Below are 22868 nucleotides of genomic sequence, written 5' to 3'. Positions count from 1 at the left end.
AAGCTTAAAAAAAGAAATTGCTGGAAAGGTTCCAGGCAAGATGGCTGACTCAAGTGTTTTGATTCTACGCTCTTTCAGCCAAAATGTTTTCCTTGAGTTTGAACCAGCCACTGTTGCTTTGCCTCGGATTTCAGTGGCGGGACTGGCGCCTCTCAGTGGACACCCTGCCTGGCGACTTGAGGAGGAGGAGGAGGAGAGATGACACTCACTAAACAAATTCAGCTTATTTAACAGCAAACAAAGCGGTTTGCCAATTGATTTTGGCTTTCTAGGATGGAAAAACGACCAGACTTCAATAGCTTTGAATCAGATCAGATCTTGTTGGTGTTTCTTTTGTCCTTTATTGACAACGCCACTGAACAAGTCAGTTGGAATCGCGGCTATTTTGATGGGACAAAGACAAATTTGAGACGCTGCAGCGCAGTGATTCAAAGCAGCATCTTCAGCCAGGAGCCGGTCTTGCTGAACAAAAAAGAGCCCAACCTTTCCACGACACACTGATCTACTGTCAAACAGCACAGTGGCCTTGGAGCAGGGTTGGACAATTCAACTTACCTGCCAAAAGACAGATGGTCAGAAGAAAATAATCTTAAATGAAATTTGAATCTTGTGACTTAAATAGTATAGGAAAGGGAAAAGTGAAATTACATGACAACATACTGTACCATGCTCAAAATACATATTTTATCTTATATTAATTAATCTTCTGCATAGATTCTCAATAAAAATGATAAATAATGGAAGATCTTTCCTGCTTATGAATATTTTGGCAAACAAAACAAAGCAACGATGAAAATATGATGTCAAAACTGACTTTATTCCAAGGTATTTCCTCGATTTTTAAATTAATTCAAGGGACAAAAAATAGCTAAAAATGTGCATTACTCGTTAAAACAATGCAATTGAGAGATAAAAAGACAGGAAAAAGAAGAAAATTGTACTTTTGCTCTGACATCCTGAGGGCATGAACGCAGGGAAAGGCCGCACGTGGCCCATCTCTGTCAAGGAGGACACAAGTCGCCACCGGGGGGGTAGGACCTCAAAATAGAACCAGAAGCTCATGGGAGGCTCGGAGTAGAAACGCTGCCCCTCTGAATCAGTAGTTGAGATGGCTTCACTATCTAGTGAGGACGGTTCAGTGATGCCTTCATTGAGAGACCATGTGTCCTGGGAAATGTCTCCACATTCCCCCAGAAGAGCAAACTCAACCTACATCCAGTTTAGTGTTCTCTCAGGATACGTTCAGCGGAATAATGCCACACATCTACGGGCAGAATCACATGTATCAAGAGGTCTGAGCCCCTCTGAAATGAAATGATCAATGTGGGTAAAACACTGTGACGCATGTCACTTTAAAAGGCAGTTTATATGAATGAGGCTGTCAATGACGACATATGGCTGCGTGTGGTATAACTGCGCTGAGTCACAGCTGTTATTTTGCACTGCCAAAAACCCAATGATCGATAGGTAGCTTAACTGCGAGCTTTCAGTGCCTGGAGAAATTTGGAATCCAAAATTGTATTACTGCTGGGGTGTGGGTTTAAGGCCTCACTGCTCCCACACAGACTACACACCTGAAAATGGCATGACATTTGAGAGGGATTGTTGTGGGGGATTAGAATCCTGCCACCATGATTCAAGTCCTCAGAATCTACGGTGCAACATTCTTCTTTCACGCCTCAATACTCACGTTTCCACCATGGTGTTTTTTTTTTTAATACACTCCAATCAAACAAATCAATTTTTGTCATTCTTATGACAGCACAAAAGGAACAATTTCATATCCGCTCGGTCCAATTCACGAAGCAAGGGAACGGGGCGTGATTGACTGAAGGATGCTTGTGTGGTTGCTACGGTTTTGGAACGGCTTCAGTGATTTCTACTTCAAAAGACTGGCGAAAGTGGTAATAGCTCGTCACATTCAAACCGTTCAGTTTCGCAAAAATCAGCGAGGACTGAAAAAATACCCCATAAATAATGAATCAATGTTTTTCAATGGCCGCTTTAAAGTTTCCTGAAAAGTTCCAGCTCTGCTTCTCTCACACTGACACAATTTTCCGACACCAAAAGTTTTTCAAAGACTTTGCAAGTTTTCACATTTGACCGTGGCTGTCTGATACATGACTGCTCAATGGAGTCGGGTTAAACCCTCCTCATGCAGGTGTTATCACAAAGTTAGAACCTTTAGGGGCATGTGGAAAGCCAACTCTCCGCCTGAGTCAGGAAACAATGTTCGACTCACGGATGTGTTCTGTTGTCTCCTGCACGGTGTCCGTCTTGAGGAGGTTGTCAGCGAGCATGAAGGCTCCAGTCTCCACGGTGTCCAGCAGAAGCGTGGCAGAATGTAGCTGCTCGCTGGTGGACAGGCCTCTCCAGGCGGACTGGGCTCGTGGCTGCAGCAGATTATTCACCGTCTCCACCATCGCCTGGGGCAGCAACAGAAACACATCCATCACTGACTGAAAAATATGACACTGTGAAAAGGAATGTACATCCATTGATCCACCGCACATCCATCCGCATGATTGTTTCCCACAAACATGACATCAGTCAGCAGATGAGAAGTTATTCGGATTGACTGAAATAACAAAGCGAATGCAGCATTCCCATGCAGAAGAAAAGGCAAACACACAAGCAGCATAACGTCGACCTTCATGTGAGTTTAGGGGTTTTTTGCAGATCAGTCTATTAGCTTGTTAATCTCCTTCCACTTCATATGCCATGGCTAACTTGAGCATGTCTAAAAATCCTGGCGCTTGAGGTCCAAGAGGAAGCTCAGAGTACCAGCGAACCAACACAACGGAGACAGGTCACATGTGTGATCTTATGCTTCCATGATCTGATGTTTCATTTTGACCCTGTCTGGATGGAGAATGTGATGAAAGCAAGCAGAGATCTTGGAAGGAAGATAGATATGTGGAACCCTCAGGGGGGAAACATAAAAAGGTGCTTTCAAATAAACATATCTCACACTCGAGTCCAGCTTAACTTGCACTGTCTGGGAACGAGCTTCACCTAAGTAAACCGACTGAGAGATCCTCACAGCTTCTGCCTCTTGAGATGGACGGCCATCGATGTTGTCACTATTCTACTTCCTCAGAATGACTTTGAAAATGCAAGGGATAAAAGCTCATGAGACATTTAGAAGTGGCTTATGGATCCAATAAATGTGTCACCTGACTCAGCACATGCGCCAATTTAGTCTTTGGACGCCACCGACAGACATTGCGACATTAAAACAAGGCAAGCTGCAAGCCTGATGCAGTTTCTCCTTCACACATGAGTGTAACCACAACAGTTGTTGGGGATGTTTCTATCAACGTTTGGAGTAGATAGATAATGAGGAGATGAAGGAAGTTGAGGTTTCATATTTGGAGCACATCAGGGAGCAAGAGAGGTGAGTTGCCTCACAGTTTCTGGAGAGGAATATTCATAATCTGATGAATATTGTACAGCGAGACCGAAAGTGATGTGCAAAAGCAGCAACAGTGAGAGTCAGTGAGAGTTTGCCGTATCAGTCCCCCAGCAGTACACAAAACTGTATGCAAGGTAAATGAAAAAAAAGTGCTGTGACAGCAAAGGCTGCACTACTTTTTCCTTTTGAAAAGGATGCGCTAATACAGACAAATTAAAAGGCAGGGAAAGTACCATATGTCAGATGCACTCGAGGTGATGATGTCAATCGATGGTACGTTTCTATATTTCTGTTGACGCTTAGACTCAAACAGGTAGAATTTCACTTCTTCAATGAAACTGGGGGCACAGGCGTAAACAAAATTAAGAATAAAAATCAAATGTTCAGATGTTTTCAATCGCCAAATCGAAAGTCTTCATATCGTGAAATTCTTTGAATGAATTTGAAGCAAGTGCAAATCAAATTCATTTTCCAGATTGTTTTGTAAACATGGCGCTTCAGGACATGTCCTTGAACTCCTCATTGCTCGGCTGCTTTCAGATGTTTTGTGTATCTTTTCTTTTTATGTAGCCTGCAACAGCCTTAATTAGAACCTGCTGGCCCAAAATTCAACACTAATTTTGAGCGCATCAACAACTAAATCATCTTCAAAACATGACCTTCACAGACCAGAATGTTCAAGCTGGGAACCCAAACATATTGATGCCGTTGAAAAGGAAATAAAATGCTTCAAGAAAAACTAATATTTTAGAAACTTAGCCTCCCATAATTAACTGAGACACGGATATGAAATAGTCCTTGAAGAAAGGCGGGTAAAAACTAGAATTTTGTTCAGCATGGACAGTTCAAACTTCCACCCGCTGGCTTGACTGAGTTGGCCACCCCTGACTGAGGGGACAGGTCCTGTCAAAAGGACACATTGAGAAACAGTCGGAAATTGGCAACACTATTCCTGGGTGAAATGTCTGAGTGTCTCATCAGCTTCCAATTTGAAAGGTAAGTTTTTTTTTCCCCGTTTTTATTAAACTCACTTCTTCTCCACTCACTCATTCACTTTACATCTAATCTCCCGCCACAACTTTCTTCTACTGCACCTTCACAAGAACTCTTTCAAATCTTTCTTCACATTTCAGCGTTCCTTCAGCAAAATTCAATTTTTTTCTACAGCTTTCAAATCTTTCTTCACGTTTCAGCGTTCCTTCAGCAAAATTCAAGACCTTGAAACATTGAAAAGTCAATTTCATTATTCCCACGCAGATGCCACAGTATTTTAACCATCCAAAATTCCGGATCTCCTCTGCACTCATCCGGTCAAAAGCTTGTTGTTTTTGGTGGTGAAGCGTGGAGTGGTGTCCTTGAGGAAATCACACACTGCTTTGACAGTGAATCATGACTTCCACCAGCATGTCCAAAACTACAGATGGCACAGGGGGCAAAATGCCTCTACCTGTTTATTTTGGGGGCGTGCCAGTCGCATGTTGAAACTGTTCGATGGCACACATGAGAAGGTTGCTTAGCCAACAAGCAAACAAGATAATACAATTTCCTCCTTTAGCGCTCCAAGCTAATTAGCTGGGATGCATATTGGATGAGTTGGAGAAGACTACGTGTAAACAAAAACTAATTAATCCACTGCTTCAGCACACAGACCAAAGTAGGACCGAGTAAAAACGAAAACAGCAGCAAATATTTTTTCTACTTCACCAAATAGATTTCAATATTGATTTAAATGATTCCATGTATCGGGACCGAGGTGGATGTTGGGGAGATAGATTTGAAATACAAATCCAGAAGTTTGGAACTTAAGTATACATAAATACCGTCCGTCCGTGGCATATAAAATGTGGTAAGAGGCGAACACCTTCCCATAATCAGAAAAAGCCACGCTCCTGCTGATTTCCACGGCAACAAAATGTCAAGCACATGTGTGGATTATGCTGACAACCTGCAGGTCCAATGAAAAAACTCGCTGGGCGAGTTTTAAGTGAGGTAACTGGTTCCGAATGTTGAAAAAGAGGCAGCTGGTTTTCTTGCTAAACCTTCAAGATATACCATATTTGTCTATTTCTATCTGAGTACCAATGTCTGAGGGGATTCTTTTTAAAGGGTCAGATCTCAGCTTGTTTAACGCTAAATCATTGCTTCTAAAAAAGAAAAGTTTTAAGTTGCTGGAAGAGTGACTTATAAACTGTGGTTGCTGCTTAGAATCTTAACCTTTTTCTTCAGGTGCCAAATGGTGCACCAGATCTCTGCAGCCAGGGAGAGTAGGATGAGTTGGATGCCGCCAGGAGGGTCACGGGCCTCTCCCACTGTCACAACTTAACCTTGAACGTGAGATTCATTCAGTTATCAGCCAGAGCTTTCATTTCTACATCAAAGATGTCCTTGTTCTTCAGCTAGACATCCATTGGTGGATGTCTCTATTAGACCTGCCAATCATGCAGTAGAACTTTTTTGTTTGTCTGCTTGTTTGTAAACACAAACACTCAAAAATGTGGCATTTTCAGGGTTGGTTGGAAATGGACCAGCGTAGAATTAGTTTTGAATTTGGTGGTGCTCGTGAAGTTCTTCTGAATTATAATCATTTGAAAAATTTCCCTGCTGTTTTTCCATTGATGACATGGACAGTTAAAACTTGAATCAGTAAAATGAATTGACTTTCATGTGACATAATGTGCCACTTAAGTTCATTGGTCATTGCGTCAACACACTAGTAACCACTTTTTTTATTTTTTAAACCATATGGCCCAACAAAACCATTTATGTGTCATTAATTTTGCTGTGGTTTAGAACCACCCCACTCACACTATGTGACAAACGGACAAGGTGCAAAACAGTATAGCAAAAAACAATAGTGAGGGAGGAGGTAGCAGTGTTTATGTTCTTTGCCTTAATGGAATCCAATTATTTTGTGTTGAAATATTGGTCAAGAAAAAAAATGTTTTTAAGTTTATTCTTTATTCTTTTTATAATAATTTCTAATTTAGAAAGTTATTTTTTAAAAATGTTGCACTTTCGGGGAAAAGAGAAATTCCAAATGCACAAAAATGTTTACAACTACTATTATTGTTATTATTATTATTATTGCTCCAGCAATTAGAGTCACAGATCAGAATTTCATTGTAAAATTAAAACACATTAAATCCTGTTGGGCTAGATAAGCCGCAGATCAATAATTCTAAGCTGATCCCAGTGAAGCAGTGTTTCTCTCAATAAAATATTTCACTGAACAAAAATGATGTAGAGTACAGGATGGAGTGTAGAGTGTTTGTCCTGATTCTGTTCGGGTCGGTCATTCCACCCCCGACTGCACTTTGCTGCAAGTGGTCAGGGATGAGCCTCCTCAGTAAATGAAACAAATATTATTATATTTAATATGCATCTATTAAAAAAACGCAGAGAGGTTTTTGTGGTATTCTACACATCCATATATAAAAACAAAAGAGCCGGAGAGAAAGAAATGCCTGTCAGGTACGTGGACGCGTGCACAGAGCTCCGTGTGTGAGTAAGAGCATACAAGCACAAGAGCATGTGCATAGACACAGAGCAGTAAATGGGGCAGAAGGGAAAGGCTTTGAAGCACTGGGGTAATCCAGCGTAAACAGCAGCAGCAAGACAGACATGGGGCTTTGGTTGCTCTTCTTCTTCCAGCTACAAGCACATGTGCACGAGTGGTGAGCGCACACACACACACAGCGAGACACACTTTGTAAAAAGACTTGATGTTTGATGGATGCAAACGTGTGAAGAAGAAAAAAAAAACAGATCCTTCCTCCCTTGACTGAGAAAGTGCATGTTTTAAAGATGTTTTCATCAGGGAAGCAGGCTTATCTGCCAGTTGTTGTTAGAGTTTCTCATCCCTGACAGGAAGAGTTTGAAGCTAAATCAGGCTTTAAATTCAAAGTATTTCTTCGCTCCGTCCTTTCATCCGTTCACGGAGAAATGACATGTCGTCATCGAGCGCCGCCGTCTCCTCACTGCACTGGAGATTGTTTCCTGATTAGGTTCCTCTGACTGTACCCTCTCACTCGATGTCCAAAGCCCCCCCCCGCCACCACCTCTCTGTGCCTAACCATCCATTATAGCACCCAACAGCATCAAAGTTCCGCACACCGCCAACTTCATCATGAATAAATTGCCAATTTAGAATACATGAAACAAGTCCCAGGCTCCCCAGTGAAGTGGGATGACTGGCGTGTGCAGGAGATGGGATGAGATAAATAAAATAAGGAGGGAAGGAGAGGGAGAATTCCATTACCTCTGCTCTCTATTAGGAAACCCAAACCGCCTTCCTGCTCTCTTTTTCAGCAATTAGCTCTGCCGATAATAAAGGAGGAGAGCGCGGTGCCACAACACATCCCTGATCACAGGCATTTCTATCTGCCCGTGCAGACGACTGTTTCGCTTCAGATCGCAGGGGCCTATTACAACAGTCACTGGAGGAGTAGTCGCCGCTCACTCAATGTCGTCCAAGATCTTTACCTTCCACTTGCTATTCTGCCATGAAAACTTTCCAGCCCCCGAGGTCATTTACCCAACATTTATGAATTTATTCCGAATACGTGTTCGTGCCAGTGTCAGCTCGCATGCACTCCTAAGCCATGTTCTATGATGTGACATTGCTGACTGGTGCTGACACAACCAGTTTTCGGGAGAGAGCGGCGAAAAGCCTGCATCAGGAGAAAAAGAGCGACCCCGTCGTCTGTGTGCGAGCGGAGGAAGAGCGGCGGGTGCAGCGGAATAAAAAGAGGGACTCTGCAGTCGGCTTGCCGCACATGAATGAGGAGCCTTTGATGGTATAAATAGGGATTTCCAAAGACCAGCGTCAAGCATCTTTACATTCTGAACGCGATAAGTAGCAGGACTCGATACGACTCATGCTCTGTGAACGCTGCTGCTGTTGTTGATCTTAACAAAGCGTTGTTTTCCTTCACTTGCACCACTGGCTTAGACAAGGTTTTTTTAAGCCTTGTATTTTTGGAATTTCACCTCCATTTTTCGGCCAAAAAACTTTGTTTGAATTTTGAAGTTAATTGTAAATCAGAGTTAAAAGCTAACAACACAAGGGGACAATATTATTTTTAATGTGTAATAAAGTGTCGTTTCAGTCACCTTTAGATCACTAGACACTTGATTGACGGGAAAAACATTTTTCATCTCAAAAAAAAGTATAAAATATATATTATATATAATTTGACAGGCCCAGATTTGCATGGGCTTTTGTCACTAATAATTCCAGACCCCACTAGATAGCTTTAAAACATACGCTTCAAACAAGATTGGCCAACGTGTATTTGTCTCTGGTCTGTCTAAAAGGCGCCTCTATGTTAGTGGGATTATTGGTCAATTCTTGAAGCTATTTCAACTTTTTTTTATATATATTTGCAGAAAACATGTTCTAGAAATTTGCATTATACCTAAATATAGACAAAATTACTTCCTGAACAGAGGTCATAGACTAGAAGTGGTGTGGACCAGTGGTTTTCAAACTTTCTTAAGCCATGGCACACTTGGTTCATTGCAGAAAAATCCTGAGGCACACCTCCAAAAGAACCTTGACCAAAGCGTAATAGTACTTTGTTGAAAGTCCTGTAGAAAATCCCTTTTAATTTGAGAAAAATTGTAGGTTCTGACACTCTATTTTGCCATGCTTTTTACAGAAACAAATAAGAGAAAATACCTTTTTGTTTATTTCAGTTTGGAGAATTTCCAGATAAATCTTTAACATTCTTTGTCTCAGCTTGCTCATCACCATTGATGGATTCAATATCTATTCACATTTTGGAGCACGTTTATTTGGGCCAGCATTTAGTTTCATGAAGCATATAAAGTTTCGGCTCTGCAGACAGTCTTTGGTGTCGCTTTTTTGCCGTACTAGAATAGTGTGAAGTGTAATTGCACATACACTCATGACTTTCTTTTTAAATTTCAGGAAACTGATACACTTTACGTCTTTTCTGTTACACACAAAGACAATGTCAATAAAGTTATTATTTATTGTGACTAGTTCTATACTAGTACTACGCGAAACATTTACTTCTTCCTGCGGGGGGCGCAACAGAACATAACTGAGAAGCCCTGGGTTAGAGGCAGTCACTTTAAAACAACTCCAAGTTGCGCATTTGACCGGCTTCTTCGCTGCCAGTGTGTGTGGGAAGAGGGGTGCTGCTGCTTCTGATGGTCATGTCAACGCATCAGCATCGATCTAAAGTAAGAATGTGGCTGAATCCATGTCATCTCCTCATGTTGGTAGATCGTCAACATGTTCTAAATGTTCATGATTTCATTTTCATCATATCAAACAATAAACAAATGAGGTGGATCTGGACCATTTCCCATGGCACACAACGCTGAAATATGAGACTCTATGATCATTACAAAAAAATAATAATAATTTCAACAAATGTAAAAAAATAAGTAAACTACAAAACTTCTCTTGCAATGATACAAATAATCTGACTGGGTCAATAACAGCCTATTCATTTACACAACAATTCAATAGCAAATCAAGCCTCAGAAATGAAAATCAAGCCAAAAAAAAAAAAAGTCTGATCAAAGCCACCAGTGGACACTTTGCAACATGTAAGCAGTGCAGTGCAGGTGAGCTGTTCATGGAGCTTGGAATAGATCAAATGGAAATCAAAAGTGATTTGCAGCAGCATGGCATTGAAGCTGTGCTTACAGACACACTACCAGCAACTCAACTGGATCCCATGCCGGGTGTGAAAACACATAGACGCGTATACAAAAAAAACCCCAAACTAAACAAACAAACCAAAAGAAAAACAAGGTGATATGGCGGCGGAGGAACTGACAATATCAGGAACATGAAATACCTGTGTGAAAAACCTGCAGGACCTTTCTCTCTTCTGAAGCTGTGAATTCAAACAGTCGATCTGTTAGCAGTGGACCACATTTTTTTTTTTATCACACACACATATGCTGGCACTCTCATCCTGGCACACCATTTCCATATAATAGATAAAGCAATACACACTGTATTACACACACGCCTGTGAAAGCACTGCATAAATGGACATAATACATTGTAATACAGGACAAATTCAGATATCACAAAGGAAATGTTTAAGATCAAGAATGCACATATGTCAATTCAAAACATGATACTACTTAGTAGTTTTCATGCGGTGTATGAGTGACATGAACTCAAACCAAATTTGTATGATTTATTCATGGACAACTTTGAGTTTTCTCCAGAGATATAACTTCAATTTCACATGCTGATTGTTTTACACGAGTGAGCTGACTTCTTAATGCTAACTAATGTTCCTATTACTTGTGTGGCTGTCGATCTGTTTTCCACCAGAGTCCCTGAGAGAGAACAACAAGCAGGACGGGATGCTTGGTGTTATTAGCGCGTGGGTCTGGCTCTGTATTTGAGCGACCTGCTCTTTCAGATACTGCTTCATCGGCCAGACAGTCTGGGGGGACAGTAGCCGAAAGTGCCGGTGTAGGGACACAGTCACAAAGGATTTCAGTCTGCGTCTCTGTCCGTTGGTCAGCATCGAGGCGTTCCAAGAATACAGACGACCAGAGGGAGTGCTACACAAAACACTTTGTTGCTTCGCTCAAATGCAGAGACCACTGCACACGCTGCCTCGGAGAATTTCATAAATAAAGTTTGGGATTCTCTGATTGAGTTTTGCAGTTTTGTTTTCAGGGGACAATTTTGTCCTTTAGATGATTATGAATTTAAAAAATCTAGTAAGCAAAACGTACAGTATATGGTGCATCACAGAGGCCACCGAGAATGGTTATTATTCTTATTAAGACCCAAACTGAGCAGCTCTGACAAGAACATTTATTAACATCCCCCCCCCAATTGAAAGAACTTAAAAGCAGCGCAGAGGAAAATTGTGATTATGAAATGTAATATCTGATCCCCAGCGATAATGATTGTTTAATTACACAGCACCAGAAACGAACAGAAACTCGCCTGCTGTGTTTTATGTCTTCTCAAATAACAAACAGAATTTATCACAGCAGGAAGGGCGAGCAAAACTCTAGTCTGGCAACTTATATTGACTCAACTTTTTATCTCCTAACCACAGTACCTTGGTGAGGCTGCGGGCAGCGCTGTCCTTGCCTCCGGGGGTGAGGTTTCTGAGCTGGACATCGAGCAGTTCGACCAGTTGGGCCATCGCCCGCACTGTTGATGGCACATCTCCAGGACGCAGGAGCCCTTTAGTCTGCTCTGCCAGCTCCCTGGCAACGATCGCTGCTGTTTCACCTGACCGGAGCTACAGCAACACAATGAGAAAAAGATAGCGAGACTGTTGAGAGACAGAAACAATTGGGGATTGATTGTTGTTGAGTCAGATGAGGAGAGAAGCATCAGGAAAGTCAAAAGTACAATAGGTTTTACAGAAGAGTTGAACGACAATGAGAAGTGAGCGAAGGTACCAAACTTTTCTTTGCTGAATCACTTCTATTTCTGTGCATCACTTACTGTAGTTCCACTTGTAACCCAGAATTCATGTCGGAAAACTCAACAGTAAACGCAAGAAGCGCTTCGTACATGAAGCACGTAAATAAAAAGGGGAAATGTAATTTAACACATAATCTGAAGTGTTACAGTGACTACAACCCAGCTGGTTCTGCTTTGAAGAGTTTCTCACACCAGGGATGTTACTAACCTTGTGGTTCAAACCTTGTACAAAGATAGTTGTAAATGAAACATGAATATTATAAATGCAGTCGGCATGAAAGGCTTCAAAAGAATATTTATCCACTAAAGAATCAAGGGGGGGGGGCGACTCACACTGAAGATTTTATTTGTTTGTGGTTGGAAGGATGTTGTCAGTCACTCGGAGCACCGGGACCATTACGCGAATATTAGCCTCCAAAACCTCCTGCGATGGGAGAGTCAGTTATTGACTGTTTCTGCAAGGCGTGCAACTTTGACTGCGTGTAACACTCGGTCCTCTTGCACGACTGAGTTTGACGGCCCCTGTGTTACAAGGTTGAGGGGTTTCAGTAACCTTATTATTTTGGGCAGAGACTAGAGCTCTTCAGAAGGGCGTGCATTTTATTTACTGTTATGTAAATATCCTTGAACTTTACTATTTACATTATTTTTACTTTGACACCACATTTTAAGATTTCTAATACACGTTTCCAATAAATAACTATTTAGCACTGCCCTTTGGAAAATGAAGGTCTTCCAGACTGTTTCTAATACAGAGACGACTAATGTACAGCTGTGGCTTTATTATATTGTAGCACATGTGAGATCTCAAAGAACTGAGTAGATTTATTCAACTAATCCCCACCATGACAAAATGAAAGCTGCCATGCCTTCAGAAGTATGTTTTTTTGTTTCTTTATTTTTTTGATAGATGAAATCTCACAGGATGAAACAAAGCGACAACATGTATCATGGAGGCAGATACGATTATGATGGTTTTTGTTTTTGGTGGGAATATCGAGGAACCCACATCAACGTGTTTCACTTCTTGCTTGGCTACATTCCATTTCTGGAGAAGGGCTCCACCACTGTCTCACAAAATCCAGGCAGAAATCCTGATAAGACTACTTGTTTGTTAGTGTTGGAAACTTCTACTGAGGATCACACAGTCTGTAGCATTAGCTGCCAAGCTACTGACACGCCATGATGTCGGTTCCTGCGACTCCATTTCTGCATGCTTCGGTCCAGGTGCAGCAGGATCAGTCAGTTCAGTCAAAAACAATAACCAAATCAGCGACAGTGGAGCGAGGGCAGAAAAGATGATGCCAGCCAGTCTCCAGATATTGTGTCAGAGTTGCCAGTGTGATGGCAGTTTGGTCCGCAGTTTGCTCTTATCTTCTTGCTTTGTTTGTTTTTTATTTAAATTGAAATTTAAATTAAAAAATAATTCTAGTTTCTATACTTTTTAAAAAGACATTTTAAAACATTTAAAAAAGATTCTTAAACATATTTAAAAGGGTAAAAAAATAAAATTATGTATATATATATATAATTTTTATTTATTTATTTATTTTTTATTTATTTATTTAAATTGAAATTTAAATTAAAAAATAATTCTAGTTTCTATACTCTTTAAAAAGACATTTTAAAACATTTAAAAAAGATTTTTAAACATATTAAAAAGGTTAAAAAAATAACATTATATATATATATATATATATATATATATATATATATATATATATATATATATATATATATATATATGATTTTGATGTATGTGACATTCTATAAATGCTAAAACATGGTAAAAACATTTGTACACTATTAATTGTCGCATGTGCAGAAAAGAGAATGGTGAGGTGACAACTGGTTGACATATGAAGCCATAGTTGACTAACTTGTCCATTATAGTGGACTACTCTTTGCCAGAGGCAGGATTAGACGCCCGAGGTGAACCATCCCTCGTGCACCCTGACATAGATTGCGGCCTGGGCGGTCACCCACATTGCACATTGCAAAAACCAGGCCTGGTTGTTGCAGCTATAATAAGCTGCTTTTTCTGGCCTGAGTTCCCTCTCCCTGTGGAGGGGATAAAATGGCAGTAGTGCGAAACAGAAGTCCAGACTTCCTTTCAATTTACAGGTGTCACATGTCAACAGGTACCTTTGCGGACTTAATATTGTCAACTTGAGATGCATAATAAGTCAATGTGAATTAAAAATTGAGTTTAAAGATTTGCCATTCTTACAACTGCAGTCTTCTTCAGGAGTTGCTCTTTAAAATGCAGAACTCTGTTTGACAAAACTGTGTATAAACTCATGCAAAAGAGCAAAAGTCTCGCTCCTTTCACAAGCTGCAGCCTCAATGCTCTCATTGGACATCTATGTTTCACCATTTAATGTTAGGGTTAACAGATAGGGATGGATCTGGGACCTAAATTGGTCCTTAGGGTCAAGGTTTCTTCAAGCGTGAACATTCCTCTCAGACAATATCATGACACACATTCTGAAACTGGGGCTCCGAGGCAGCCAGAGGGGCTCGCAGAAAGATTCCGACTCACTTTCTGCATGATGTGGTTAACCCAAGGCGACGTGCAGTTGCTGAGATCAGGGCCTTCAGTATCCCAGTGGCCAAGATGGGCCATGCACATGTATGTGGCCACGCCTGCAAGATATGCCAAGTTAAAATCACAAGACAGTGTTGACATTAACCAGCAAACACAAAGATTCTGCATTAGCCAGAGGATCACTGAGCAGGAGTGCACTCGTGCTGAATTATTACCGTCATTGAGTTTTCTTCTTTCTTCACAGAGAAGAAAGAAACTATTTGAATGTGTTCAAAAATAATCTCAGTTAAAAATCCTCATTTAAATTCAGCTTTGATTTGTTCGTGATAGTAAGGTGATGCCCCTTTTAAAGTGCCACAGTAATTTCCACTGAAGCCTTCGACAAATTTTAATTCAATTGTTCCTTCATGATCAACTTGAAATTCAATAGAAAAAAAAATAAATCACTCAAAGAATGTCGTAAAATGATTTTAAAAACGTCCTTTTGGAGTTTCCAGAGATTATAAAATGTAGAAAACAGTGACTTATATGCATGCCCTTTCGTTCTCACCCAATGTTCCTACTGGGCACGGTTGCTTGGCTGTCTGGCCCTGCTGAGTTCTGGGCCACGATATGTCTGCGGTCACCCGAGGAATGCAGAAGTCCTGCGGAGGAAGAGCAGGGGGCTGAGGGGCGGCTGGAGGGACCTGCACTGGTGGATAACGTCCCGCTTTCTGGTTGGTGTCCGGGATCTGATTGGTATCAGATGATGAACCCCCGGCAGGAATGACTGGGGGCTGGCGGACCGTCGTCGTGGTACGGTAACGCTGGCCGGGAGACGTTGTGAGGAGGGGACGAGGAGTCGTGTAGTAGGGCGGTGAACGGGTGGTGGTGCGGCTGGTTGAGGATGACGAGGAGCCACCTCCAGCATACGGCGGACCTGCTGCGCCTCCTCGATTCGGCGGGATCAGGGGAGAGCGGTAATCTATAATAAGAGAGGGGAAATAGGTAGAGTTGATCAAATATGGAAACAGAATGCGAGAATAAGTCAAATAACTGTTCAGAAATAAAGACAAAGTGTCACAGGGATATGCTGCTCTTTAACCTTTCATATGACACCTGCTTTAATGATGCTAGAGTTAGAAGAAAGCTGCAAAATAACTGAGCATATTAATGCTCCTCCATACGCGGTCTGGGCTTTCAAACTATTCTGATGAGGGTTTTTTCTGCTTAACCTGGCAGAAACAAACATCCTTTCAGTGTCATGCATGAGTTATACCAGCATGACATCATGAGTGCCAAGCATGCTAACACACACATGGCACACTGCTGGGCGTAAAAAGGCATGAAAACTCATAACCTTCCCACTTTTTATAGGTTTTTACAACTAGCACAGAACCTTAGGTTTTGGCGGCCAATATCGCGGGATTTGCATATTAGACGGACAATAACATTTTGAATGACATTAAAATAAAACGATGTTTTGAGAAATACAGAAGTCTTACGTTACAGGATGTAAATAAACATTTCACACCAGGGGTTTGCCACAGCACATCAGTCCCCTTCACCTATCTGACTCACACCAGTCCTCCTCACTCCTCCTTTCCCACATGAGCAGTTATCTTCCATTATATGCCGCGTATATACAACTGTCGAAACGCAATGAAACCTTTCAGATAATTTCGAATTTGCTATCGAAATAGCAACGCATTTTCTTTTGTCCAGGAAGTCCATAGCACTTTTCTCCTCCCGGTGCTTTATTAAGGCCATAAAAAGACACACAGAAAGGAATTGATGACATCACTCAAGGCGCTAACATTTGTTGAGAGGCAGGGGGTAGCAGACAAACAAGCACTCGATCGCAAGAGACCATGCCTTCTCAGAAAGACACCCGAGTGAGGCTCAGCATGGCAGCATTTATACACTAAAAGCCAAGCAACAACAAAGCAAAAAGGAACTATTAGTGGCTGCCTCTGCAACCACACTAAGCTAATACGTTGACAGTACAGGACAGGGAGAATGGGAAGAACAGCTTTTGGATCATTGTTTGCTTCTGTCTGTACCAGAGACTGCGGTTACACGCAAGGATTTGCCCAACTACGGCAACAGCTCAATTATGATGGCCTCATGTTCTCCATGAAGAAGAGAGTCAACCGTACTAGTGGATAACGTCAGCTCAGTGCCACGGGGTGGCAAGAACGCGCAAAACTGGCAGGTCCTACCGAAAGCATTCCATCACCAGCAACCATGCTAACAGTTGCTAATGGTATTGTTGTATAACAATAACAACATAACAATCAAAACGATGCGCGTGAAGGTGTTTGAAGAAAGATACACATCTGCAGAACAGTGTTGACGTCCACAAAGAGAGAGGAAGTTACATGCGTAGTTCGAGTTTTCAATTGTTTGGAATGTTATTTGACCGTCTTCACATCTGAGGAGCAGTTGGTTTACTTCCGTTCACATCACCCAATCTGATTGTCATCCAGCTACTCGGCTACATGCATCCTTAGTCGAGCTACTAAATGCATTAGAAATCTGAATTTCTCTCCAGGAGTGGGAGTAGGCTGTTTACATGCATTTTAAAAGACCGAAATTGCCGAAGTGTTCTGTTTTCTGGGCCGCTGTGTAACCGTAACCGCCATTCCCTGGTGCAAGACTCACCGCCATGTTGTCAAAGGAGCATTCAAGGTTCATACTTCACACATACTCTGTCTTCTGCAGCCCCCACGTAACTCTAGGAAATCAGGTCACAAGCTAGAAGAACATTACACCGACTTACACACTGATGTGGGGCGGCGTCTAGCACCCATAGCTTCCTGAAGACGGTGACCATCAGACTCTGCATCAGTCCACCATGAATGTTCAAGGCTGGCTAAAGGTGCTTAGCGACCTCCGAACCACCAACCAGGGTGAGCTAACCAGGTCTGCTGCTGGATTTTACCCCGTGGCAGCGAGTTCCTCGACCCTTCAGGAACGCAAGCCATTCTTCTGAGAAGCCAGTGACCCATTTGTCGCTCAGATCAAGCAATGTTTTCATCGGCAAACATCACATCACAACAGAAATAGTCTGCGATCTCTTAATCATGAGTCCTACCATCAACAGTTCCCTTCAAGTGTTGCTATGGTACAGCGGAAAGGCGTGACGCTTGAAGTGCGATCATGTGAATTTATGGGTGGGAGAAAAAAAAAAAAAGGTGTTTATAACATCATGTGCTGTTAACCAAAGCTGATCCCTTCTGCTATCTTTAATTATCGAGACCTGCATCCTACCTTCCTCTTCCTCTTGATCTTCCCACTTCTTCTCCATCTGTCTGCTTGACTGACAGCCGTGTAACGTTGCCTTGTACGCCCTGTTCTCTTCCTCCACAAGTCAATGGAGTGTTTCCTTTACCCAAACTGCACTGCTCTGTGTTCCTGAATCACTGTCGCCCGGCCTCATGCATTCTCCAAGGGACATAGCAATCAATCACGCGTGGCAGCGCAGGCCCAGAGACCAGCCGTCAATCTTCCTCTCTTTGGAGCTCTTACTTTCTCTGCGTCTTTGGTGAGTGGATTCATTTGAAGATGAGGTGATAAACACGGGATGGTAGCTGGAGGTAGACTTACACACCAGCCAAGAGGTGACTGCAATTTACCGCGCCGGCTCTCTATCGCTTCACCTCCTTCTGCGTGTTACATTCTGAAGCTGTTTTTGTGTCCGGAGGGGGCTGCACCCACAATACCATCACATGATGAGGTCGAGCAACAATACAGTGACAGTGACAGTCTTCTTTTTTCCACACGACACTGAGGAACAGAGACGTTTAATAACTATAAAATAATGTTTTCCTCCAAAAATAGCCAACAATAAAATAACACTCTTTAATACCCGTGAAGGCTTAATATGAAAAGACACTTTATTTCCCGAGTGTCATAAATTAAGTTCAGACCAGTACAAATTTAAGGTGACTCAAAATACTTTTTTTTTTTTTAAGTTGACCTTGGCGGGGCCCCTTTCTGGACACTGCTGAAAGTAGATTATAGCTAATAACCAATACAATTATGTATTGGGCTTATTTTTGCTTGTTCATGGCAAACGTTTGTGACTTCATGAAGCTATTGCTGCACTGACATGTCAACAAAACTGTCAAATGACCTGCTCGCATTTATTGCAGCTCTAACTTTGATTTATGACATCGGCCGCCTTTCTTTTTTACTGTTAACAACCCATCTATTTTGCTCTTCATCAAGCATGGGAAAGACACGGTTATGACTCAATATGCTGTAAACTACTTCGGGGAGCAAGCATTACATAACATCCTGAAACATTTATACACATAAAGGCTAGAGGTTGTTCACATGGTGACTAAACTGCAGCAGTGGTGCCCAAAGGGCCTCGCGCTAATGCACAATAACAAGTCACAACATAGACAACCTGCCACACAGATGTGAGGATTTGTGAGTTTGCTTTTGTATCTCCTCCAAAAGGAATGTCAAGGTAAAGGCCAACTACATGTGGAGGGTGGTGGAGTTTGCGCTAGTATGCTACTACTACAATAATAATAACAATAATAATAATAATAAAATATATAATAATAAATAAATATAAAATAATAAAAAATATATATAAAACAATAAAAATAAGGCCCCAAAACATATATACATGTTGTTACAGCAGGTCAATATCAACTTGTCACAATAAAAGCAGAAGGAAATTATTTATGAAAGCCTTTCATGCGTGCAGCATGGTCTTTTAGTGATTAAGAAAAGGTGAGATTGCAGTCGATTGTGTTCTGATAGTATTGAGGAGCATTGTTCACAAGGCCTTCAAACTGAGTTAAGAAGATCAACACCTCCATCAGCACTCATTCTCTGAAAAATTACAGTTTTCATGCAGCAAGTGACAGCGGAATCCGTGTTGGGGCACATATCATTCTGCAGTTGTCCAACAGGAAATCTAAACCTCACACTTCCTGATTATTACGCTGCGAAGAAATGATCTCATCTAAATGAACACGGCTCATTGTTTGATTATTTCACTGAAAAAGTGCATATTTTAAACCTGTTTCCTCATTATGGATATTCCTATAGACAAGGAAGTTTCACACCGGTCCAGTTGCCTTGGACTTGGCGAACTCATATGTGTGGTTCTTAACCTTTTTGATCTCGGGCCCCACCTTTTCCAGACCAAATGACTCCGGGGTGCATACGAGGAATAGAACAGACTCACGACTGTGATTTCTGATTTCACAATTACTGTTTTCATTTGTGTTCAATAACCACACATGTAAAACCTAGTGAAATGACATGAAACCATGAGACCAGTGCAAAGATATTTGTCATCGAAAAATCTAACCAAAAAAAAATACACTTGATGCAAACTGTCGAGAAAATTTGAAAAACTGCACGTCATGAACAAAATTCGGAATAAAAAATATAGAATAAAATAATGTCTAAATATCATAAAATATTTTGTTTTTCACAAATAAAGACTGAAGAAGATAAGTAAAGTGTTAATGAAAGTATCACAATACAATGTTCAAATTAACTGCTGGTTTTTACTGCTGGGGGCGCCATCACTTTCTTTATCATTTTTTTCTTTTCAAGAACTTCTCCATAGTTGGTAAATGGTTGTCATGTCAATTCAATGACACACTACTGCCACCATATGTGTGTACTGTGAGGAGTACAGTTCAGTACTGCCTTTCTACTGGTGTTCTTGACATGGCTGTTTTGACATGCAAAGACACACTACGCGTGAGTTAGTATTAGAAAGCGTGTGTGTGCAGAGAATAACCAAATATGACACATACTTTGATCAGCAGCCTGGACTTGCTGAATCAACCAGAAACATAATAACAACATATGGAAAGGACATAGTGCACTGTTTATATCTGGACCTCATGAGATTTTCAGGAGTTCAGCAGTTTCACCTGTCTGCTGTGACTGTCGGATTGTAACAGTCCAGCAGTCAAGGATAATTTATACGTGATTTATATATCTATGATTAAAAATACAATCTCATCCTGTACCATTTTTTTAATAAAATTTAGAGCGAAAACAATTTTGAAGTAGTGCAAACCCGTATTAGAACTGAAGAATGAATGATCATGAGAAAATAAATAAATAACAGCAATAGCAATGAATGAATACCTACCTTTTTACCTACTTCATTAACATGGTAGGTCCTACACGCACAATGCCCATGTACAATATATTGTTTTGCAGTATGTTAAAACAAGTTTGCAACACCTTCAAACTAGACACCAAGGTCAAAAATTTTCACTGGCAGGTCTGAGTAAGATTTTCATTCTATGATGCCTTCAAACAAAACATGTAGTCCAAAAAGCTATATTGCATTAAAGTACAGTAGATAAGCCCACAACAGAAGAATTCTGGTTCTGTTGGCACCAGTCTGCTTGGCCACGGTAGGTAGGCTACATAATGTTTTACATTTTACGGAAGGCACCAGTTAGGGTTAAACAATTTGGGGAAAAAAACAACAACTTTGAACTGGGTTTAGTATGACAATATTGTGATTGCAGTTTGGCAGGCAATTTTTTCAAAGGGTAAGGAGGGTGTGTTTTCTGCATTATTCACTAAACACAAGCAAAAAAAACATTGTCTACTGCACGTATACATGGGAGAGTATTCTCCATCAGCTGTATTTTCTGCCTTTTTGCAATCAAACGTTCTATTTTGCAGCAATTATACGAACACCTCAAAAAAAAAAAACAACAACACTTGACGCCCCCCGGCAACAGGCCGAGCATATGTGAGGAAATGTTACTTTTAAGAGTTGCTCAACAACAATGCTGGAGAAGTTTTGGAAATAGTAGAAATGATCGTCTCTCCTATGTGTGAAGTACCTCACTGCGCACAAGAGCACACTTTCAAGTGTCACAGCTCCTGAGGCAGAACAGCAAAAAATAGCTGCAAATTGTGATAAAGCACAGCCCCGACGGCTAAAAGTCGCAGGGATAAACTCACATGCACGTTTGTGTGGTGACTACATGCACTGTGAGCAATTTACTTACATCTCTCTTCCGCTTTTTTTTTTAACTCTCTTTGCTTAAAATCTGCATACACACCAGCAAATATACACACACACACCAAGGGCTCTTTGCAAGTGGTTTCAGCATGCTGATAAGACAGAGGAGCACTTCAAAGAAACGATACGAGGAGACTCTTAAAGAAAAAAAAAAAAAAAAGAACGAAATAATTAAAGCATCTCACAAAATGGCTGGGAGTTAAAACCACGTTGCACATTAAGTACTGGTCTAACAGCTGAATCTCCTCCACAGGATTAAACACACCTGCAGGAACTTTGCCAATTACATACTTGTTCTTTCTTCTCCGGGAAAGTTCTTTTATGCTCCGTTTAGGCGCGGGCGACTATTTTCAGGAAGGGACATATTACCCTCCCCATTTTCAAAAATAATTGCGTGCACACATATCTGTTAACAGAAAACGTGTACCAAAAGTGGAGGTGGCAGTGTAACCAGAAGCTCCAGCCCACAGTAGCCTCTCAAAATCCCGAAAATAGCAACAGTGACAGCTCTCTGCTTCTTGACATCCAGAGGTGTCCCCAGGTGAAATGTCCGCCTGCGTGTACCAAACAAAGTAGGGCTGTGTCTTGGCAGGTATCTTGCGATATTACGATATGTATCCCGATACCGGAGTAGCAATCTGATATATTGAAATATATATTGATATACTGAACTGTAAATTCAGCAATGTATTGCAACAACAGCCATAATTTTAAGGAGGTGAATCGGATAACGCAGTACAACATAATGTGCATGAAAACAAGTGTGATGATGTCCAGTCACGTATCTATGACTTAAAAATGAATATAGCCAACTTAAATATCAAGACAATATCACACAAGCATTGCAATATTTTTCACTGAAAACATCTAAACAGCATTTTATTCAAAAATTTGGTGCCTCAACTTTTGCAAGTTCACAAGCTAATTTTACAATTCGCTTTTCCACGATTACGTACATTTTCTGAGCTAGCTCCATCAATTCTCCATCAGCACCAGCATGGACTTTTCAAGCATGAATGACTCTGGGCAACGTTGGACTTGTCTCAGCTTTTCTTGGACCACTAAATAAAGGCGAACCACAGGAGATCACACGAGAGCTGTGCCATGTAATCACGACAGTTTCAATCCGGCTTCCAGCATATTACCTGGAGGACCCAATTCAATTGCTGCCATTTCCTGGAGAGCTAATCACATGGCAACACATAGCTTAAGAAGTTAGCTAAACGTTTGTCAACCGCCACGGTTCATTTGGAGGGATTAAAAGGGGCCCTATTGTCTTCTTTTCAAGGGCTTCTCCAGTTCAGTTTTGTTCTCAGGAATTTGAAAAACAAGCGAAATTGAGAGTAAAATGCAGCACTTAGCAAACTGCTGCTGGTTCCATGTTCTCCAAAGATCCTTCCACGAGGAGAACATGGATGGTCAAAGTTCAAAGAGACGATTCGGT

At 41.2% G+C, this 22868-nt stretch overlaps 1 protein-coding gene across 6 annotated transcripts in view; it reads right to left on the bottom strand.

Annotated features, from left to right (window-relative positions):
* LOC128755062 (adhesion G protein-coupled receptor L3-like) overlaps window positions 1-22868 on the bottom strand; it is a 136053-nt gene that overhangs the window by 37465 nt on the left and 75720 nt on the right. For 4 of the 6 annotated variants that reach the window (XM_053858268.1, XM_053858270.1, XM_053858272.1 and 1 more), the window contains 5 exons: window positions 14963-15376; window positions 14407-14510; window positions 11491-11676; window positions 10252-10290; window positions 2243-2426 (listed from right to left, as the gene is read on the bottom strand). In XM_053858268.1, the coding sequence (XP_053714243.1) occupies window positions 2243-2426; window positions 10252-10290; window positions 11491-11676; window positions 14407-14510; window positions 14963-15376 (927 nt within the window). The remainder of the gene's footprint in view (window positions 1-2242; window positions 2427-10251; window positions 10291-11490; window positions 11677-14406; window positions 14511-14962; window positions 15377-22868) is intronic. The other 2 variants (XM_053858269.1, XM_053858273.1) reach the window with 1 other exon arrangement.

Source organism: Synchiropus splendidus, chromosome 2 (genome assembly GCF_027744825.2).
Source record: "Synchiropus splendidus isolate RoL2022-P1 chromosome 2, RoL_Sspl_1.0, whole genome shotgun sequence".
Lineage (NCBI taxonomy): Eukaryota > Metazoa > Chordata > Actinopteri > Syngnathiformes > Callionymidae > Synchiropus > Synchiropus splendidus.
The sequence above is the reverse complement of the archived record's forward strand: the minus strand, read 5'-3'. Positions and strand labels throughout refer to the sequence as shown.